The sequence below is a fragment of the Mya arenaria genome, chromosome 10 (assembly GCF_026914265.1).
Source record: "Mya arenaria isolate MELC-2E11 chromosome 10, ASM2691426v1".
Classification (NCBI taxonomy): domain Eukaryota; kingdom Metazoa; phylum Mollusca; class Bivalvia; order Myida; family Myidae; genus Mya; species Mya arenaria.
This window is the reverse complement of record NC_069131.1, coordinates 23082000-23106187: the sequence shown is the minus strand read 5'-3', so window position 1 is coordinate 23106187 and position 24188 is coordinate 23082000. Positions and strand designations below refer to the sequence as shown.

The following is a 24188-nucleotide window of genomic DNA, read 5'->3' as shown; positions in this document are numbered from 1 at the left end:
AATGTCCATTATGTTTGGCCTGGGGTGGCATTCAATATTCAAATCAAGCCAATCTTAAGGTCATACATCATTGACTTCATTCACTCTATTGGTCAGTTATTTTTATCACACAGTCCGATTAGCTACACCGTTCTTAGATCAAATAAAGACTAATATTGAATACCAGAACAGAACAGAACAGAACAGAAATTTTATTCGACTTAAGCATAAAAAGCTCATCGTCACAACAATATGTATAGAAACAATGCATGGCATGTGACAAATATAACATAAGTTCTATTAATAAATCAATCCTAAGTTTGATATAGATATTGTGAGAGTGTGTATAACAATAACAAGAATGTCATCGATATTAAGGTATAATATGAAAAGGTAATGATTTCGGTGTTATAAAAATCTATATGAATTTCTCTCTATATAATATATAAATACTTCTCAACGTTGATTAATACAGCCGCAAGGTTCAAGCTGCGTGATACATACAACTTTGTGGCTACTGTTTAAGGATATGAATATTACAAAAAAAAGACAACAATAACAACAACAACAATAACAACAAAAGGAAAAACACGCACACAAAAGGAAAAAGAATATGTACATCTCGTATGTCCTAAGGATCTACAGATTTATGTTTAAACACTACCGTTTATGATACAATCAAAATACCAAAGAAACATAGCAAAAATTTATACTATATTACCACTCCTAAAGCTCGAAACTAGTCTAGGGATCTTAGGGAATTTTGGCATTGCCCTGTTGAAATTATGTTTTTCCGTAGCACTAAAATCCAAGAAAATATGAACTACCAACTAGTAGTCGATTTCGTTTGGATTCCTTCATATACGAGGTAAATGCTAATAAGACATGAAGCGCATCACAATAAATGTAGATCGGATCTATGATGAGGAAATCATCCTCAGATATCATAAATAAAACATTTATAAATGTTTAGAACCAAGCAGACCTAATGATCTTTCTTAATTGAATTGTACAGTTTCACAGCAGTTAATTAAATGAATGGTTTGTAACGCCGGCTTTGGAAACGATTTATTGTCTAAGAGAAAGTTTAGTTTTTTTGCATTACAAAGTTTATCTTCGTTGCAGAAAACAGTGTCTTTATTGTAAAGAATAAAAGAGGTTTTTTATTTTTATTTTTGCATGCTGTCAATGTTATATAACTGATATATGACTAGCTCTTTGTTTTTTTGGTTATTGTGTTTTTGTTGTTGTTGTGGTTGTTGTTGTTGTTGTTCGTGGTGGTATTATTAAGAAGAGAATGTTGAAACGAAAGTATAAGACATGAAGACTTTAACTTACTTAAAAGACATTAAATTTAAAAAAATTCAGTTGCTTACCGAATTCATAATATGTATTAATATGGACTACATATTCAAAACCTAGATTTCAAAGTGGCCAACGGGGAAATCAATAGAAACAGCATCTCGTAAGGAAAAATAGTATCAAAACTTGACAAGGGAACATCAACGAACGTTTGAACAAAAATAATCCAATCATCGATTATCCTTATCCATTATTAGCTCATTAATTAAGGAATATGTTCTATTCTAACTATTAAGATAATATTAAGTAATACATATTCGCGAATATTTAAACCAGAAGGCAACGTGCTGCTGTATATTTGAATTTCCAGAGGCTGTTTTGCATTCAAAGCTGCAGTTTTAATTAAAACATGATTAGTTCCGCATTCTGTCGGCGTGATAAATTAGAAAATTGAATTTCGGTTGTGCCATTTACGCTGGATATTTTTTCTCGTCGGAGAGATACGTTTGAAGGTAAAAGTATGACGTCATTCGAGACGACAAGTGAAAACAAGTAAAAGTAAGATTAAAGTGACACTCTTATTCAAAATCAATACATAAACATGTATAACAAATATCAATTTATGTGATAAACCTTTAACTACTTACTAAATAATGCAATTATGGAAAATATTAATTACTGATAACAAGATTGTAACCGTGTATTTAATAGCTGAAAACGCAAAAAATATTAAATTGTTGGAAAATGCTTAATGCTTTTCGTCATTTTTCATCCTTTTTTGAATATTATAACAATAGTTTTAATTGTCATAATTGTTATGTGGGGGTAAGAGTGCATCTTTAAATGTTACAGATTACTATTTTTTTTACACATTTCAATATAAAATGGCAATTATCAGACTGCAAAAATATCATTTTCAAGCGTTGCACGTATATTTCCTTAAATTTTTGTTCAAATCCAATTGATTTAAGCATCAAAAATGTTTGCCATGTTTCTTCTTAGAAAAGTATCTCACTTTGAAGTTAAGAACCAGTCATATGTTCATGTAATCCATTTGCATTCGGAAGTTAGCAAAATTATAATCCTGCAGAAAATGAATTAGTCCATGAGATAAGCATGTATATTTTCCTTCTGATTGCAAGTATTGGACTAAATTCAATGTCAATATGCAAACTTCAGAGACTGGATAAAATGCCGTTTCTAGCGTTTCACGTACATGATACATTTCCATGAAATTCAGTTCAAATCCAATTGATTTAAGCAATAAAAAGGTATGTCATGATTTGCCTAAGAGAGATATCTTACTTTGAAGTTAAGCACCATAATTTGTTCGTGTTATCCATTTGCATTAGGAAGTTGGCAAATTTGTAATCCAGCAGAAAATAAATTAATATCTGAGATAAGCATGTATATTTTTCTTCTGATTGCAAGTATTGGACTAAATTCAAAGTAAAACAAATATTACTCATTTACTTTGCTCATGCAGACATAAGAAAAATATAATCCTAAACTAGCATTCTCAATCTAAAATAAATACAGTGCATACGGGCACTTGATATTTAGTTATAACGTACCTAAAATAAAAATTCGTTAAATCAAGACTCTGTTTAAAATGTAAACAATTGTCTGTTTCGTTGCTATGATGCATTTCATTTTTTATTAAGACAAAAATTGGAACGAATAGCTACCGTTGTGAATTATGTAATGAAAGATCAGTTTTATGTAATTAGTTCTACTGCTAGTGCTGTTGTTACCGCTGTTGTTGCTGCTGCTGATGTCACTGATACTGCTGCTGGCGCTACTGCAACTGCTACTGCTGCTGCTGCTGCTGCTGATAATAATAATAACAATAATAATAATAATAATAATAATAATAATAATAATAATAATAATAATAATGATGCCACAATAGTAAACTCTACATTCTATATTTGAAGGATTTTTTTGCTAATACTTGTAGTTCTAGCAATGTTTCGAAACTACGGAAAAAGACAATTACGCAAACAAATAAGGCGTACAACTTTTGTAAATCAACAAAACAAAAACAACATCACTGATAGCTCTTGAGAAAATAAACTTAAACATGCCATACCAACAAAGTTTTTCTTAATTGTTTCATGATAGATGAGTTGCCAAGTTAATGGGATGCCGTAATTAGCTAATGTGTGGCGAAGTGTATTTCTTGGTTTTCGGAACAGATGAGCTTCGTATGATTCATTTTTTATTCTGTCTTGTCTTTATACAGTTAATGGAATCAATTAGATGAGATTCGAAGATGTAAAGGCATGTATAATCAGTATTACAAACCCCATTATGTCTTTTTTATCAGATTATGGGACGATTGTTCAGAACTTTGCTAAAGTTAGCAATGTGATCAATGAGATCGTTGATAACGTTTAAACGTGAACTATTTGATGATCTGCTCGTATATTTAAATAAAACATGTATATCTGTAACAGCCTCTCAAATCTTGTTAGATAGCTCACAGTGGTTTGATGACAAAGGCCCGTTAAAGTCATAATAAAAAAATGAACTAGACAAAATAATATTTTATACATACTTGAACATGTATATCTTCGATATAATACATTGCCATAAACATAAAATGAGATTTGACAAAATTCAAAAATACCCTATACTGTAATATGTTTAACATATATATGAGATATACTGCAGATCATTCGTGTATCCATACACGTTCAGAGTAGTTAAAATTCCAAAGTTAACAACGAACACGTTAACACCGTTGTTAACTTTAACAAGTTCTAAATAATCGACACAGTACATACTAAATCTTAACTTGAATTGGACGGCGTTGCACGTTTCATTAGGCCAAAAAAAGATCTTTGTTTACACTAACATCTAAAAAAGCTAGGGTGGGTAGGTTGTCGTAACTTGTTTTCTATTTATTTTTGAGACTCGGGGTTCTGTTCAAAACAGACTTTGATCAGGGTATATCTTTATTGTTGAACAATTAAGATATAAAAAGATTTTAACATGTTCACTTTTAAATTGCCCTTTTTTCAAAAATAACGAAACAAATCCATATTACGGCAAAAAGTGTAGGGTCGAGAGGAAAATATTATAGGATATTTGTTTATTTCAGTGTAAGATCGTATTTTATTTCTCGAGTGACAGAGAAAAACATATTTTCACGAGTGGCGAAGCCACGAGTGAAAATATAGTGTTTCTATGATCACGATAATGATAACATTGGTCCTTTATTTTTATCACACAGTCCGATAAGCTACATCGTTCTTAGATCATATAAAAACCAATATTAAATACCACTCCAAAGCTCGAAACTAGGTCAGGGATCTTTGGGTATATTTTCATTGCTCTGTTAAAATGATGTTTTGCCGTGGCACTTACATCCAAGAAAATATGATCTACCAACTAGTTGTCGATTGAGATTGGATTCCTTCATATACGAGGTAAATGCTAATAAGACATGAAACGCATCACATTAAATGTTGATTCTAAGATATCATAAATAAAACATCAGAAGAAGAAATTTATAAATGTTTAGAACCAAGCAGACCTAATGATCTTTCTTAATTGAATTGTACAGTTTCACAGCAAAGTTTTTGAAATTGAACGAATGGCTTGTAACGGCGGCTATGGAAACGATTTATTGTCTAAGAGAAAGTATATTTGTTTGCATTACAAAGTTTATCTTCGTTGTAGAACACAGTGTCTTTATTGTTAAGAATAAAAGAGTTTTTTTGTTGTTGTTTTTTTGCATTCTGTCGATGTTATATAACTGTTGAATGACTAGCTCTTTGTTGTTTTTTATTGTGCCTTTGTTTTTTTGTTGTTGTTTATGTTGCTGTTGTTGTTCGTGGTTGTGTGGCTGATGTTGTTCGTGGTGGTATTATTAAGAAGAGAATGTTGAAACGAAATCATTAGACATAAAGATTTGAACTTACTTTAACGACATACAATCACGGACCTATAAACCATATATAGTCCGTGATACAATTTAAAAACTCTTCTGTTGCTTACCGGATTCTCAATATGAAGTAGTATGGACGACTTATTCATAAACCTAGATTTCAAAGTGGCCAACGGAAATATCAATACAAACAGCATCTCGTAAGGAAAAAGGGTATCGAACTTGACATGGGAACATCAACGGACGTTTAAACAAAATTAATCCAATCATCGATAATCCTTATCCATTATTAGCTCATTAATTAAGGAATACGTTCTAACTATTAAGATAATATTAAGTAATACAATATTCGCGAATATTTATACCAGATGGCAGCGTGCTGTTGTATATTTGAATTTCCAGAGGCTGTTCCTTGCATTCAAAGCTGCAGTTTTAATTAAAACATGATTAGTTCCGCATTCTGTCGGCGTGATAAATTAGAAAATTGAATTTCGGTTGTGCCATTTACGCTGGATATTTTTTTCTCGTCGGAGAGATATGTTTGAAGGTTATAGTATGACGTCATTCGAGACGACAAGTGAAAACAAGTAAAAGTAAGTTTAAAGTGACACTCTTATTCAAAGTCAATACATAAACATGTATAACAAACATAAATTTATGTGATAAACCTTTAACTGCTTACTAAATAATGCAATTATGGAAAATATTAATTACTGATAACAAGATTGTTACCGTATATTTAATAGCTGAAAACGCAAAAATATTAAATTGTTGGTGAATGCTAAAAGATTTACTGAGATCTAGTATAGTCTCTTAAGCTAGAAATATCGTTTTATGCACATTTCTTTCAAATTAAAATAGGTATCCTTCATTAGAACCATTGTTTTCGACATTTTTCATCCTTTTTTGAATATTATAACAATAGTTTTAATCGTCTTAATTGTTATGTGGGGGTAAGAGTGCATCTTTAAATGTTACAGATTACTATTTTTTTTATACATTTCAATATATTATCAGACTGGAAAAAAATGCCATTTCAAGCATTGCACGTATATTTCCTTAACATTTTGTTCAAATCAAATTGATTTAAGCATCAAAAATGTTTGCCATGTTTCTTCTTAGAAAAGTATCTCACTTCGAAGGTAAGCTTCCGGTCATTTGTTCATGTAATCCATTTGCATTCGGAAGTTAGCAAACTTACATTCCTGTAGAAAATGATTTAATCTCCGAGATGACCATGTATATTTTCCTCATGATTGCAGGTATTGGACTGAATTCAAAGTAAAACAACTATTAACAATTTGCATAACTCAGACATAAGCAAAATTTTATCCTGAACTAGCATTCTGAATCTTAAATATTTACAGTGCATCCGGGCACTGCTTGACATTTAGTCATAACGTACCTAAAATAAAATTTCTTTAAACTAAAACTCTGTTTAAAATGTAAACAATTGTCTGTTTCGTTGCTATGATGCATTTCAAATTTTAAACATTGGAAAGAATAGCTACTTTTGTGAAATATGTAATGAAAGATCAGTTTTATGTAATTAGTTCTACTGCTAGTGCTGTTGCTACCGCTGTTGTTGCTGCTGCTGATGTCACTGATACTGCTGCTGGCGCTACTGCAACTGCTACTGCTGCTGCTTATAATAATAATAATAATAATAATAATAATAATAATAATAATAATAATAATGCCACAATAGTAAACTCTACAATATAAATTTGAAGGATTTTTTTGCTAATTATTGTAGTAGTAGCAATGTTTCGAAACTTTGGAACTAGACAATTTCGCAAACAAATACGGCGTACAACTTTTGTAAATCAACAAAACAAAAACAACATCACTGATAGTTCTTGGGAAAAACAAACAAACTTAAACATGCCATACCAACAAAGTTTTTCCTAATTGTTTCATGATAGATGAGTTGCCAAGTTAATGGGATGCCGTAATTAGCTAATGTGTGGCGAAGTGTATTTCTTGGTTTTCGGAATAGATGAGCTCGTATGATTCATTTTTTTTCATTCTGTCTTGTCGTTAAAGCTGCACTCTCACAGATATACCGTTTTTACAACTTTATTTTTTGTCTTGGTAAGAACAATTCTTTGCGTAAATATCTGTATCTTTATCGCTGATAAAAGATCAGTTCGCAGATTTTCATATTTCTGTTCGAAAATTAATATTTTATGGTTTAAGAAAAATGCATCAATCATCAATTTTTGAACTTAAATATAAAATTCTTCGATCTAATTTTTTGTCAGCAGTCTTATATAACTGGTTTCCATGGTTTTTCACAAAAAATGGCTTATTCCAAGAGAAAAAATAAAAAAGTTGTCAAAACGTTCAATCTGTGAGAGTGCAGCTTTAACAGTTAATGGAATCAATTAGATGAGATTCTCAGATGTAAAGGCATGTATAATCAGTATTACAAACCCCATTATGTCTTTTTTATCAGATTATGGGACGATTGTTCAGAACTTTGCTAAAGTTAGCAATGTGATTAATGAGATCTTTGATAACTTTTAAACGTGAACTATTTGATGATCTGCTCGTATATTTAAATAAAACATGTATATCCGTAACAGTTCTCTCTAATCTTGTTAGACATACAGCGGATCACAAGTGTATCAATTCAACTTCCAGAGCAGTTTAAATTCCAAAGTTAACAATAGGGTAGGTATGTTGGCATAACATCTTTTTCTAATTTTTATTTTTTTGGGAACCCGGTTCTGTACTAAACCGACCTATATCCGGGTTCATCATTATTGTCGCACATTTTAAATATAAAATGGTCAAATTTTAATGCGTTCACTTAAAAAAATGCACGTTTTTTTTAGAAAATAACGAACAAAAATGTGTATGGCCGGGAGGAAAATATAGGGTTGGAAACAAACATTACTGGCCTTACTGTCGATTGACAATTTCAGTCAAACCGAAAGTCTCGTTCCCATAACTTGGAAGTATGTTGTGCTTCCAAAGCATCTAGTTTTCTGAATGTTTGTTCCGGTAACGCCTCCTGAATGTATTTCCCCGTTTTTTGTATATATTGATCGTACCGTTTCCTGGATGTATTTCCCGTACCGTATAAACCGTGACAACCAGATATTCGTGTTGTTGTTCTTGTTTTTTTGTTGTTGTTTTTTTTTCAAAATGAGCTGTCTTTTTAAGTATCAATGACCTTAAAATATTATGACACTTTGGGTGCCGCAATTGTAGTTTTAGACACAGGCTAACAGAAGTTCACATCACAATTGCCAGACACAGCTCGTAACATTAATACGATAATATAAGCAAAAGTAAACGTAATTCAAAGTGGGTTCTAAGGTTGTTCAAGTAGTAAAGCTATTTGGCATAAAAACGAAGTAAATTGACGGCTGGTTTGTATACGTGACTTGGAGTCTAAGTTGACACAAATACTGATGAACGGAATGGGATCTGGATAAATAGTATGAGTCGTATCTATTTGCTATCCACATACAAACAATTTATATGATAATAGTATTCAATTAATCGCAGTCAGTTATCATAGTTTTATCCTTTAAGGATAAAATATGATAATATTGATATTATAAAAAAGAATGCTTATTTACAAAACGGAGTCATGATGATCGGTTTCTATAAATTGTATTTTGCAAAATTCACAGGATGAACCGATAGCTTCCGGCAGTGGTGGGCCGGAAGTGGAGTCCCGGGAGACGGCGGACCTGAGGCGCCAGTTGTTAGACATCCGGGAACGCGAGCTGGATCTTCAGGATCAGGTCAACTTCCTGTGTGCGGACAATAAGCACCTCCATAATGCGGTAAGCTAACCTTTACCGTATTTGAGATTTTTTTCTCTTTTTTATGCACTCATTCATTCTTATATTAGAACGTTAAGTCATCCAGTGCAATAACTAGCGTGTAGATACTTTAAGCGCTATTCCAATATATGCACGTTACTTTTTTGCACGGTAGGTCTGGCACTTTGGCACAAAACAGTTACAACTATCACCTAACGTATGGAATGATATCGGCATGGTATGTGATGTCCGTATTTTCTGACTTGGTGCCTAGTGACGGATCCGTGGTTTGATGGTTACACACTTGACCGCCAATCCAGGGGTTACAGGTTTGATTCCCTGCCGCACCACTAAAATACTAATCGTCTTCCGGGAGGGGCGTTAAATGGGGGTCCCCTGTTACAGTGCTATAAACTGGTGCACGTTAAAAAAACCAGGGTACATCTAACCAGGGTAATGTTCTATTGTGCGCTATGCTCCAAAACACTTAAAATGACTAACAATATTATCGGAGCATTCGGCGAATTGGCCTTGCCAAAGTGCGAGTTTAAACAACCTCACACACACACACACACACACACACACACACACACACACAGACACACGCACACACACACACACACTTGGTGCCTTTCCTATGGGTGCGAAAGCAACGCCAAATCAACCTCTTGTGTGAGGATTACACAAACCACAACAACAAGGTCCTCCCTTAATTACAGTGTGCACTTCTTGGCCCGCATCAGCAATAATACTTTCAGTGTGCTTACAACAAACCTATAAATAATTTAGTCTGTGTTTAATCACAGTTATGTGATAAGCCTTTATTACACGGATGTTCGCATGCACAATACAAACATTAAAGAACTACGATACAATGCTTCTGTGAGTGTTAATGTTATCTGACATCGACACGGCCGAAGGCAATGCGTCATAAACAACTTAAAAACACACAATGCTGATTGGAATGTAAATCATTATCATAGAATGTACAGCAGCATTTACATGAAGAATCTTCGTGAACATTTTCAACTTAGTAAAACAATCCTTTAGTCTATGTTTATTTTAAAGGAAAATCACGATTTGTTCACCAAAGAGTATGAAAATAAGTAATATTATTTAAGATAAGAATTTATTCGATGAAATAGAGGGTATTAAAAATAATCGTTGTCATCAGAAATTAGGATATGTTTTCTTAGTTTATTTTTTTTTTTCATTAAGATGCCTCATGGATACGGATCCTGTGTCCAATTTATCGAAATGACAGGCTTAAAAATCACTCTCAGGGTGCTAAATTATAAGCTTACAGAGTAAACTTGATTCTTTTAGCCATAAAATAGTTAGTCATGAAAATCTTTATATATGCAAAGTAAAAATAGCAGTCATTACTAAAACAAATATTGGAAGCTTAGCTTGAATCTTTTATAAGGGACATTAGACTGTTCGAGAAATCGGGGCCATAAACTTAAAAGAAGTCAATGGTCGGATTGTACAGAACTTTGTTTAAGTTAAAAAAATGTTAACGCCATCGTTGTTAACTTTCAAATATTCGTTGTTAACTTTCAAATAGTTACTGCGCTGGAAGCTTCATGGATAAGTTATCTGCAGTATTTCTACCAAGGGTTGAGAGAACTGTTCCAGCTGTATTTCTTTCTAAATACATGAACATTTCATTAAGTATTTCACCTTTTAAAATTAACAAAGATGCTGTTAACGTAGCGTGTTAACTTCAACACAATTCTGAACAATCGACTACATGTCTGGAATTTATATCTCGAAGGACGTCAAGTAAATCAAACATTTTATCAATTTTGATTGATATTTGTTAATTTTGAAACAACCACAGTAACAAAATAAAAGATTTACGTAAATAAAATAAGTGTTCATTAAAAGTCATCCATTATAAAAACTACTACGTAGCATCCGTTCTGATTTAATGATTCGTGAATAAAAACATTTTTTTCTTAGGCCCTTGATATATTTTCCAGCCGTATTCCTCATATGACATTTGGTAAAATGATTAGCACTGTAGGTGTTCAAGTAATTTATTTCATGATTATTTCACAGGTACGTGAGTTGGAGCAAGATAACGAAAACCTCAGACGACAACTGAAGAAAATGACAGTTGAAAAAGCTTTGAATGGGACAGAAAATAGTGCCAAAAATGAAAGCTGTGAAAATGTGACAGAACTTAAAATTCAGTTGGAGCTAGCTGAGAAAGAACTATGTACCACGCGTACGAATATGACCTCACTTGACGAGGAGAATGACAGTTTGAATTATGAGGTCCAGAAGTTGAAACAGAAAATTAAGGAGCAAGATAAAATATTGTCCGTCGTTCCGGAGCCGTCTTCTCCAAGGTCATACTATGATGATAAGATTAAATGTTTAGAACAAGAATCTAATGAATTGAGGCGGAAATTATTAGACAAAGATAACGAAATAGAACGATTATACGCGGAAGTACGTGAATATAAACATCCGGCGACGGACCGCTTAAGTAGGACGCTCAGAAAAAGTAGGTCTCTTGATTCTGAGTCTGAGTATAATCTAATTGTAGATTTAAGACGCCAGCTAGAGGTATGTAAACAGGAAATTGTTTTCTTGAAAGAACGAATTGCAAAACATAAGCAGAATGACAACAGCTTAGAAAATGTGCAAAATGAAAGGAAAGCTAATGAGCAAACTCGCATTGCTCCGCTGTCCGGAATTGCCGTCGCATTTATTGAAACAGACGTCGAAGAAAAATTAACACAGAAAATTGATTTATTGGAAAAGACACAGGGAAACCTGAAGAAAAAACTTGCAGACCTTGTTAACGGTATTATATCATTAACCCAAACCTATGTACCGAACTTACATATAGATTACATTTCAAATATTGCAAAAATGTACCGATCAGACAACCTAATTGGACCGTGTAGCATTGCGGAAACTGTCAGAACTATTTTTTCTATATTGCGAGTAGAAAACGAGATCTCCCCAGGTACCGTTCGTTCTGAGAGCGTTTTCTCTCAGCCGGGTTCTACAGGTAGAAATGCTTACCCGTCGAGTGATTCCTCTGATGATAATGGGCAACAGGCATTCTATGGAGATTCACTTTTCTTATACGACCCCGATCTTTGCCTCTTATTTATAGAGGAAGTGATCTCGACGCTTGTGCAGTGTTGTGCCAGTGAAATGAGTGATAGGGATAAAAATCCATCTGTTGTGGATCCGGAAGTGGTCCCAGGGAGCAGTGGATGTCAGGTGCGAGCTTCCGGGGATAGTTCTTACAGTGATACCGGAAAAAGTCCGGTGGAATTAGCTTGTAGTGACATTATATCTACTTTTGGAGAAATGGGTGACACTGAACCCTTTGAAACTACTGATGAAATGCAAGAGAGAACATATTCAGATGTCACTCTTGGGGATAGCGTCTGTAAGGACTCTGAAATAAACCCGGACGAGGCTCGGACTATCGGCCACCTTGAGGATTCTGTTCAAAGAAGTGATGAAGCAAAATGTTTAAGTGATAAAATAGTCGTGTCTAAAAATAACAGTACCGAAGAAATAACTGATTCAAAAGGTGAAAAAGATGAAAACGAACAGTTATCTTGTAAAGGCAAGGAAGCCATACATGGCATACTGAAACTACCAAGCCTTGGTTTGGATATTACCGATAAAATGTTGTCGGAAAGTGAATATTCTGAAACATGCAGTAATTCAAGTTTAGAACAAGAAACACAAAATGTTCCTCGTGATTTGCCCGGCATTAGTGTCCAGTCGAGCAATTTGTCAGATACAAGTGACAGCAACGTCTCAATAGCGTCTACAGGATCATATGTTCCAATTTTAAGCACTGAAATATGCCCACAATCGGATGATGAAAAATCAAGGTTTCTGGGTGCATCAGTTCATGGAGAGGACCAGCATATAGATTCATTGCTCAATGAAACGGAACCTGCTATGATACCTTCGCCCCCTACTTCACCCGGAGTATATAAAGCATATACAAAAAGTAAGTGTGTTAGTGAAATTTCGGATACGTCCCTGGATATAAAGGAGAACCTACAAAGGCCAACTTCAGGTGGAAAGGGTATGGAGGAGGGGGTAGGGCCCCACTCTGAGGTACATCACCAACAGGGGCATGAGCAAAGCCCATTCGTGGAGAACGTTCCTGTGATGAGAGAGGACGCTACTGTTTCGATCAGAGAGCTGCAAATACGACTTGCTTACATGAAAGAAGAGATAGGTAAGACATAAATTTTAAATATTGAAAAAATACAGGGACAAGCCCAGTAGTGGAAAACTAAAAATAGATAATATAGAAGCACAAGTTAAGGGCCCAAACGGCAAGGAATTTGAGATTCATAGGTATAAACACCACATATAAAGCCGGTTTTTTAACAAAATTATAATCCAATTTAATTCAATTTGTTCCACTACCATTCACGTATTTTTACTAGTAACCAGCCATAACAGTTTTCACTGGTAGGTTTATATTTATTATGGCATCGAACGAAGTAATGATTACACATGGTCATAAAATGTGAAATATTTAACAGGTTTTTTATAAATATATTTCGTCGACTCCAATTCTTAGCAATTCATTTATTTTGGCGCTCCATAATTCGTTTGTATCATTTTGTTTTACTACAATGAACTACTGTTACATATTACACACATTATATGTTTGCACTTGTTAGTTTTCATGGCATCAAACGAAATAATGATTACAGGTGGTGATAAAATGTCAATTTTTTAACGGGTTATGTAACGATATATTGCATCGACTGAAATTTATCTGACGTTTATAATTCTTATTAAATCTAAGTAGTTAATTTGCATTGAATCTCCTGCCAAACGTTTTACCGTAATTTCTAATATATGCCTTTGGAGCCATTGGGTATAGTAGTAGTGTTATGTTAGCAATTGTTACATTTGTAAAACAGCTTCAGCTTAACCATGTTAGCATCCATCCTCGGCACCCCAGTGTATTATAACCTATATGATAATACACTTGGGTGCCGAGGATGGTTAGCATCAGCATTCTTGTACACCAGAGTGATAATACTATGTTAGATGTATCATTATCAAACCTCTGGGGAATGAGAACGAAGATCGGGCACTGCGAACAAAACCAGTTCGTTAACTAATTTGTACTATATAAATGTGCGTTTATTAATATTCCATATACATGTCTAAATCTTTAATGAATTAATGTTGCACGTGTATTTATATTATGCTAATTGAATACTAAAAGATTGTGGATATGTTATCAAATCATCAAATGAATTAAGTGTGTTGGGCAGGTGGCCTTGTTCAACGAAATACCCCTTTGACTAGCAGATTAAGAGGGGGCGCATCCAGCGCACGCCCCCTCTAAAATCGTCCAAGTTTACTTTTTTATTTCAATATAGGAGAACAAAAAGTATTAAAATACACTAAAAATGCTGATTTTCGACTACAAAAAGTTATAATTTTCTTGAGGGAGTAGCCTCAACCCTAATGCAAATAGTGTATACCATGTCGGTTCTGAGGTAGGGGCATATGATGCACCCCCTAAGTTACGTCCCCTCTCTCTTAAGTCAATTGCTGGACCCGCCCCTGCTATTCGTATTCGTATTCCTATTCGTACAGGTTCAGAAAGTGGAAAAGTGTATACCGCTAACAGATATTGCGAATACTTACCATTGAGTATCAACAAACAACTTCTAACAGAACAACTGCTATTTGTATATACCATGACAATGGCCATATGCTTTCCATTAATACGAGCTTATAATTGATTTGTGCCTGCTGATAAGCCCGGAACTTAGTCATGCATCGCGGGGGGCGTTTCAAGAAAGATCTTCATCGATTTCAGTTGTAAATCGAAATTATCTTAGTGCCATAGTTGCATTATTTTGATTCATATCTAAGTGATTTGAATTTGAGCCAGAATACAATAATTAGGACTAAGTTAATAAAATAAATCAATGAATTGCCTTTTCTGTGACGCTTATGTCAATTTTAGTCGATCATCGAAATTATCTTAAGGTCATAGTTTCATTATTTTGCTACATATTATATAGAAGAACTTGAGCAAGATTAAAAAAAGAAAAAAATGTTAATGAAAAACAAATCAATAAATTGTCTTTTGTGAAGCTTTTGTCTATTTTTAGTTGTAAATTGAAATCTTCTTAGTGACATAGTTTCATTATTTGTTACATATTAGAGAGAATTGAACTTGAGCAAGATTAAAAAAAGAAAGAAAGGTTAATAAATAAACAACAATAAATTGCCTTTTGTGAAGCGTATGTGTATTTTAGCCGTAAATCGAAATTATATTAAAATCATAGTTTCATTTTTGTTCCACATTAGATAGAATTGAACTTTAGCCAGGTTTGAAAAAAAAATGAAATCAAAATTCATGAAAAAAATCAATAAATTGCCTCTTGTGACGCTTTGGTCGATTATAGTCGTAAATTAAAATTATCTTAGTGCCATAATTTTATATCTTAGTGCCATAGTTTTATATCTTAGTGCCCTAGTTTTATATCTTAGTGCCATAGTTTTATTATTTTGCTACATATTCAAGTAAACTGAATTATGCCAGTGTTATAAATGAAGACAGAGATGATGTTATAAACACATATCAATACATTGCATTTTGTGACGTTTATACAGAATGAAAGATTATTGAAATAACGACGTAAATTCCTTTATTGAAACTGGTCCAAGCCAGCCGGAAACTTTTGAAATATGTTTCAGTCTTCCCCTTGACCTTATTACAAATTGTTCTCCTTGGAAATTGATTATATTCTTGAGAAACCAACTGACGATGTCAGTTCATGACACGTGCGCCAAAAGGTGAATGAATTGAGTTTACTTCGTAGCCTTCAAGTATTGAATGGTTTTACCATTCACGTAACATTTCAAAATCATTTCGGTCCCGCATTTTGTAGCCCTCAAGTTTTTTTATAGTTTGCCATTCACGTAACATTTCCCGATCATTTTCGGTCGAAACGCGAACATGGTTCCGATCTTCATTTTGTTGCTTCCAAGTAATGAAAGGTTAACCTAACATTTTTAGATCGCTTTCGGGTGAAACGCGAACATGGTTCCCGATCTCTATTTTGTAGCTTCCAAGTAATGGAAGGTTTCCTATTCACGTAACATTTTAATACGCTCTAAACGGAACAATAATTCCTGATCCCCACTGCATGCACCGATTGACAGACTACTTTATTTTATTGCCAAGTACAGCTGTTGTATTAAATGATTATTTAAAAAGTTGTTTTGTAGAAATACTATGTTTTCGCTGATTATTTGGGGTAGTTTTGAAGCCACAATTTAAATTTATTTTTTAAATTTGACATTTGTAAAACACAACAATGCATACCTCTCTCACTTACTTGTTTTTACAATTGTCTGGTAACAAACTTTAAAATGCTTATTCTGTGAAATGAAATGTAGGAGGTCCTCGAATGGTGACAAGTTACACAGTTTCCTTTCAATATTTAATGAGGATAATTCTGATTTGCAAACCTTCTGTAATCCTGTTTAGAGAGAGAGTTAAGATTGTTCGAGAAATTGCTGCCTATGCATTTAACACACGGCTGTATTTGCCATGATTCGAGATCAGATAATGAACTATGGTATCCGATGTTGGTAATATTTGAGTGAAAACCCAAAAAACTACAGTGAAATGCGAAACAAAATAATGAAGAATTTGCCGTGTCTGTGGTATGAAAGAGATGCTTAGCAAAAACATTACTTTTGAATTGGGTCGTAATTATGTCAAAATGTCTCCATATCTTTGAAATATTGCTAAGAAGAACAAAACTGTTATGTAAGCCATGGTTTAATGCTGATTGGCGTCGGTTTTATAAACATGATAATCATACAAATCTGAAAAGAATATGTATGGGTATTGTTATGAATTAAAAAACAAACAAACACACCATGAGTTCAATTTGATTTATGTTTTAAAAACAATATTTTCATTTCCCCAATAATTTGATAATGTATTGTGTCAAGAATGTTAAATAAAAGGTGTATACATTATGATTATGTTTTATATAAACACAGATATTTTTATTGGCAAGAACCTAAAATTGGACCTACAACAGGTTACTTAAAGTGACACTCTTATTCAAAATCAATACATACACATGTATGACATAAATTTTGACTGATAAACCTTTAACTGCTTACTAAATAATGTATAAATGGAAGCTATTACTTACTGATAACAAGACTGTAACCATGTATTTAATAGCAGAAAGCGCAAAAATATTAAATGGTTGGTGAATGCTAAAAGATTTACCGCGGTCTACTATAGTTTTAAGGTAGAAATACCGTGTTTTATGCACATTTCATTCAAATTCGGTTTCCTTCATGGGAACAATTGTTTTCGACATTTATTCATCAATTTTGGAATATTAAAACAAAGTTTTAATTGTGGTAAATCTTACATTGGAATAGGAGTGCATCCTTAAAGGGACTAGACACCAGATGGTCCAAATATTGGCAAAAAGGTATTTCCTCAAAACAAGCCTATAATTGCCAATGCGAGCTAGTAGGATGCCGATGATCTATATCATTTTACATGATTAAAAGAATAAACGCAAAATTGTGTTGCTGTCTCGTTTGAATGTCCCTGTTTAAAAATAGTGCATAATGGTTTCCCAGTTTATATCATATCTGTTTATGAGTACAAAAAAGTATTCCGACGCTATTTTAAAACTTCCTAGGATTAACGTGGTAGACAACATCAGAAAATTTCGATTTGGAAATATGTGCAAAACCTGCGAAAGATGCATGTGTCGTAAGCGATGTGACAGATCAGTAAGTAAGATTCAATGCGTTGTACACAACAATGTCAATTTTATTTTAGTTTTTGATAATTTGTTTTTCTTGCAATGCCATCAACTGGTGTTTAGTCCATTTTATTCAAAATAACAGATACGGATCGACTATTGAAGAGCACGTAATAAAAATTGTTTAAAATATTTTATTTTAACGCTAGCAAAATACAGTGCAAATACATAAAATGTTATACGTAGTGGAACGTTTACCAAAAGCAATGTTGTTAAGAGCAGACAGAACGTGCCCTTAGGTTTTTACACCCTGATGTGCTGCAGGCTTTGCGAATGACTTGAAGCATGTACCGGACCGGAACATGACTTCCCACATACGTTGCGCACTCAATATAGATAGCGGAAGTTTTTCAAAAGGATATTTAATTCCTGAAACGCATCATACACATGCTTTTTAACAAATTTTCCTGCTCCTCTAGTGAAATTTAACCATCATTTAAACATGAAGCTTCTTTTTGTCTAAATCCTCAAGATGTGTCCATCCGTCCCCTCCCGAATCAGTCGTGCAAACCATTCACAATTTTATTAGACAGCTTTTTCTTTCGCCCTGATCATTTTGAATGAAATTTACATCAAAAAGCCAATAAAAAGTGTACAGTCAAAACCCGTTGGCTCGAACTGCAAGGGACCGGCGAAAATACCTCGAGCCTCGAAAAATTCAAACCAAGTGGGAATGATTACATTCAGTATAAAAAATGGTCCTTGACTTTCAGTTCATATCACCGAGAAATTCGAACAACGCGAGCTCTATTCAGCGGTGTTTGACTGTATGTTTATTTATTAATTCCTTTTGTATGTGTTTCCATATTCTTTATTTCTTTTCAAGTGACATATGTTCATTATTAGAGGCATTAAGGTATTGAATTGAATTAAATTGTTTTGACCTATTCATGCAAGTCCTATGCTGGTGGGCTCGCCATCTCTGCAACATGTCAGAGTAATATCACAGTAGAATAATGAGCTTATTGCGTAGAAAAGAATTGCTTCCAGAAAATAATTATTGTAACGTAGTGTTAAGTAATAACTAAATTGAATGTAGTTATTAAGTCATAAAGTGATGGCTTTGTTGCAGGTAAGTTCGTATTATATTGCATACAAACGCGTATAGTGTTGCAAACAACATCCGAACAGAAGTCATAAATAAAGAGGAAACATTAATGCTGTTCCCGTGAAAAATGTTAAGCGTTTCTACTACTTCTAGGATTTATGATAATCACTGTTAGACATTATATATTGGTCAGCCGATACTGTTATATTCTTGTAATGAAGAAAAAAATGTTATTAAGGAATACTACTGGAATGCTGGCAATTACACATACATATTCACGTTTATTTATGAAATATTCCATTAATGCAAACACTTTTACGATGCTTCTATAACTGGTCCGTAATATAAATAAAATAAAAACAGTTATAAAATCACATAATTTAATCTGTCTGGTTGGAAAAAAGGATTGAACAATATGAAAAGCGGGGTTATTTTTGCCATGTGACCTTTACAAAATCTATAAGTACACACACCTTTCACCATTAATATTCGTTTTTGTGTTGTTATTTTTTTATATGAAATGTCGGGTTAATGCTTTCACATATTTTCATGCCATCGCCGTCGGAGTCGTTATGCAGACAATTTAACCTTGACCATACCTTAATGGCAGCGCTGAAAGGTTGAAAGGTTGTAGGCGCATCAACCGTGATGTTACTTTTTTAAAATTCTGTTCACTGGTAATAATTACCTGATTTCGATTTGCGGTACTAAATTCTAAAAACCGTTCAAGCTTATCGACTGTATGATGGTCAACATGCTGAAAGAGACAACACGCGTAGTCATGTACATATGCAGCTATACCACTGGCTTTTATAATTATCGAGTTATTCCCCTTGATCGCATAAAAATACCACAAAAATAACTGAGGAGCGTTGGGGTTTGCTTTCGATGTTCCTGTTTTTAGCCATGGTCTGTTACGAACAAGGAAGCAAGGCCGAATTAGTGTGCTGCTTTGGCAGTATTCAAAAACCATCATGTGTGTGGGAAAGTTTATTTATATTCGCACTCGGGCAAGGCCCATTCGGCGAGTGGAATCATAATGACCAACTTGTTGTTGTTGTTGAGTTTATAAAGGTCTGCCCGCGCCCTATAATGGCTGCATTATGGCTTGACCCCGTCACATCCCCAAGTGTGACTTAAAAAAAAATTTGAAGCCAAAGTAATGACCAGATTGAACTCAACTTTTAGTGTAGAATCTGATTGTTTTGATTGGCGTGTATTTTTAGCTGACCAATAGGCGGAAAGGAATCACTGAAGCGTGTACTTAGATATGCCTCAGTGGTGTCAATGAGCTTATTGGTCAGCTAAATATACAGGCCAATCAAAAGTAGGTACATTTTTCCTAACTGTTACCTAAAAATGTTATTTAGTCGCGTTTTTGATACTAGCGTATTTTAGTAACAGCAGTTGCACTTATTTGGAACTCCTCGGCCATTTTCCAACGAAAACGACCTCGGATGTATGCCGGTACATCAGTAGAAGTTGTTCGTAAAATATACAGGACAATGAAAAGTAGGTACATTATTCCCAATATTGTTACATAAATATGTTATTTAGTCACGTTTGTGATACTAGCGTATTTTAATAACATCAGATGCCCTCATTTGGAACTGCTGTTGTTGTTTTAAAATACAATAAAATCTACCGAGAAACCCACAATAGACTTTAAATCGACAAAGACTCTGTTAAAGACATGTTTGCTCATTTCATTTTTTTTTTCTTTTCAATTTCCTGTAGAGTTTAAACAACATTTCAGCGAACAATTATTACAACTCACTGCAAAATGTTTTGCTGGTATACTTTTTCTTGACAATGTTCCAGTAGCTCCGAATTTTGCGAATTCGGGCTAAGCACCTTGACTTTAAAATCGATTTGTTTTTTTCACCTGATTTCAATTGCGAAAATGTAACCACGCTATCTTAGAAAAGCCACTTTAAAAGATATTGATTTGCTTCGGATTTCTCGTATCTTCCTCATCGGCTCATTATTTCTGACACTTGAATTTCGTATCTTGTGAAGTATGTAGATGCTTAAATTCCTCCAAATTAATTAAAGAGAATTCTTAAACACCTCTGCTAGACGTTCACTGAACCCATCAATTAAATGCTTAGTTTAAAGCTGCACTCTCACAGATTAACCGATTAACAACTTGTTTTTATTTTTTGTCTTGAAATAAGCCAAGTTTTGCGTAAATATCTCAATATTACGAATATAAGGATGCTGACAACAGATCAGATCGCAGTTTTTTATATTTCTGTTCGAAAAATATATATATATTATGGCTAAAAGCGTTAGTAACGCTTTAAGAAAAATGCATAAAACATTAATTTTTGAACGTAAATATGCAAAACTGAAATCTGATATTTTGTCAGCAGTCTTATATCACTGCTTTCCATGCATTTTCGCAAAAATTGGCTCGTTCCAAGACTAAAAGAATGTCAATCTGTGAGAGAACAACTTTAAATTGTTGAGTATTATGACTTTTCTGTATTTGCAAATTACATTTTAGCAAACAACGTGTAGATTTAACACAGACCATTAAATTAAACCAGTCAAATATCAATGATGGTATAGCACAAAAATGTATTTTACAGTCGAACCCCATTGGGCCGAATTCGCTTGGCTCGAATTCCTCTGTGGCTCGAACTGAATGTAGAAGACAGATTTTTATAAACTTAAGAATAGCATTCCCGCTAGGAACACAGTTTCCAAGGCTCGGGATATATTTGCCGGTCCCAGGGAGTTCGAACCGACGGACTTCGATTGGACAGTGGTGACTTGGACAGCTGCCGTCTTAATGTCGTATATATTTTAAATGAACATTTAAAGTTCGAATTCGAATTTCGGCCTTTTGTTATGCAAAGCAATTGGAAAAAATAAGATAAGTTTGGCGTATTGTTTGTTATTTTACGTCAATTGTAATCATACATTCGAAATTATGAAATTGGAAATAAAATATGTTCACTTTTATTGTGCTTCCGTAGATATTCCGTTGGTCTCAACATCTTTGGAATATCTCTGATCTTAATAAAACGGAGATTGTAATTGGTCGTCGTTTAAACAGCTGCTTTTATAAAATTCAATTTAGTTGGAACAGTTATTTATTGCGTTGTAGTTGGACTATCCCAATATTGTTTGAGAAATAACGAGTATAAATAAAAACATTGATGGGCGTCGAGGATTGTTTAAGTGTTAAACTAAGATACTGACAGCTGGAACCCTTAAGCAAATGTTGATATATGATCAAATTTTGTCTTTGAAGTCAACGATTTCAAAAAAATGTCCCTAATACAATTCAGCAAAAAGTGTAGCGAGATTGGTTGATTGGCTTTATTACATGATGCTTACAAGGTTTTTAATAAATGTTAAAATATCCAATAAACTACCCAGTTGTCTAGTGGTTACACTTGACTGTCAATCCAGAGGTCGCAGGTTCGCACCACTAAAACAAATATTTATCGTCTTGCGGGAGGGACGTTAAATGGGGGTCCCGTGTCACAGGGATGTACACTGTACTTTGGAACTAAAATGTATTGAGAAATTTGTTTCAAAAAGAATACGCTTCTACATATGAATGCAAAAGATTGTTTGGATTCAGAAAGTGAACAAATGTGAGTGTGATTGCCGCAATGTTTAAGATGATCAAATCGATGGAAATCAATATCATTATCATACACATAGTATAAACGAGCTATAACAGACTCAATTTGAAATAGCTTGCTCAAATTTAATCTCTTCCAATATCGTAAATAATAAAACGAATAATTATAGTCATAGACTAACTTAATCCAAAAATAAATGCAAAAAATAACCCTCCCTGATAAGAAATTATGATAATTATAAATGTATTTTTCTGACAAAGTTACGATTTCCTTTCATACGATAAATTTAGCTAAGCACCAGCTCTTTTATTTTACAGACATAGGAAATTCTTAAGCAAGATTTTATTGCACGTTTACCGACTATCTAAGTTCAAAAAAATATTTCTTTGGAAAGATACTAGAAATCTATAACGATTTAATTTCATTGAAAGTGGCTTCTCTTAATCAGGGTGGAGAAACAAATACACCTTACCCAAACAAACAAAATGGCGGCGAGACTTGATGAAGTAAATAAAAAAAAACTACTGCACTTTTCTTAAATTAACAAAAAAAAGATTTGTACTAAAAATTATGTAGCAAGTTGATTGCTAAAATTCTTACTCATTCCTCTTTTAAATATAATATATTTAGATTCAAGATTCAAGATTCAAGATTTATTTAGATCATGGGTTATTACAACCATGTGATCAGAACAATAACGCTTTGACAAACAATTCATTAAACATATATAAACAAAGTGGACATAAATTACATACAGTTTCCTATAATAGGAAATACTAAGACAAGTAAGTCGTATTGTTTTTAAAGGAGAATGACTATTTGACATTAGATAAAAGGGATTTACAAAATATAGCCAGTTTAATAAGTTCTTTTTTGTTTTTACTGTTCATTAATTGATATAACTTAATACAATTAGAGTTACGACAAAGTACAATTTAATATTTTTCTTTTTATCGTCTGAAAAATGTTGACATTCAAACAAATAATGAAATTCATCACCTAAACTATTACTACTACACAAATGACATGTTCTACGAAATCTCTCAACATTTTGACCACGCCCTACTTCAATAGGAAATTTGTGATTCATAATTCTAAATTTAAGCAAATGCAATGAAAGATTCTTGGGTAGTATATCAATATAGCTTTCAAACCCAAAATCTTTTTTGTATACTTTATACATTTGACATTTTGGTGAATTTGAAACAGTACTATACCAATTTTGAAAAAAACTTACTTCATCATGTCTTGTCGCCATTTTGTTTTACGGTAAGGATGCAGTCAAATCGTCTCCTGTAAATGTAGTTTCAAAAGCTCTGGGCCGAATTTAAGTCGATTTCTCAAAATCTTCGTAATCAAATTAAAAGAAACGTATAAACGTTGTAAACATTAAAGTAAATTTGTTTTAAACACGGCAAATGAAAATACTGTTTTTCAGAAGTTTTCATATGATATGACCAATGATGTACTAAAATAAGGAAATTGACTTAAGTTAGTAAATGACCTAAGATGCTTTATGATACCAGCCCAGATATCTTAATGTTTACTTTCTGACAGCTATGATTTGCTTTCAAACAATAAACTTAGCTAAGCACCTACTATATAATAAAGACAGAGTAATTTTCTTGAGATAGATTGATTGCACCAAATGTCTAAGTTTAAAACAATAATTCTTGGGAAAGATACTAGAAACTAATAACGATTTGATATCACTAAAAGTGGCTTCTCTTTATAAGA

General features: G+C 33.4%; 1 protein-coding gene across 1 annotated transcript in view; it reads left to right on the top strand.

Annotated features, from left to right (window-relative positions):
* The window catches only part of LOC128206049 (uncharacterized), a 208400-nt gene that overhangs the window by 34619 nt on the left and 149593 nt on the right, over positions 1–24188 (top strand). Inside the window, exons 5-6 of the mRNA XM_052908182.1 lie at positions 8824–8979; positions 11023–13189. Coding sequence (XP_052764142.1) covers positions 8824–8979; positions 11023–13189 — 2323 coding nt within the window. The remainder of the gene's footprint in view (positions 1–8823; positions 8980–11022; positions 13190–24188) is intronic.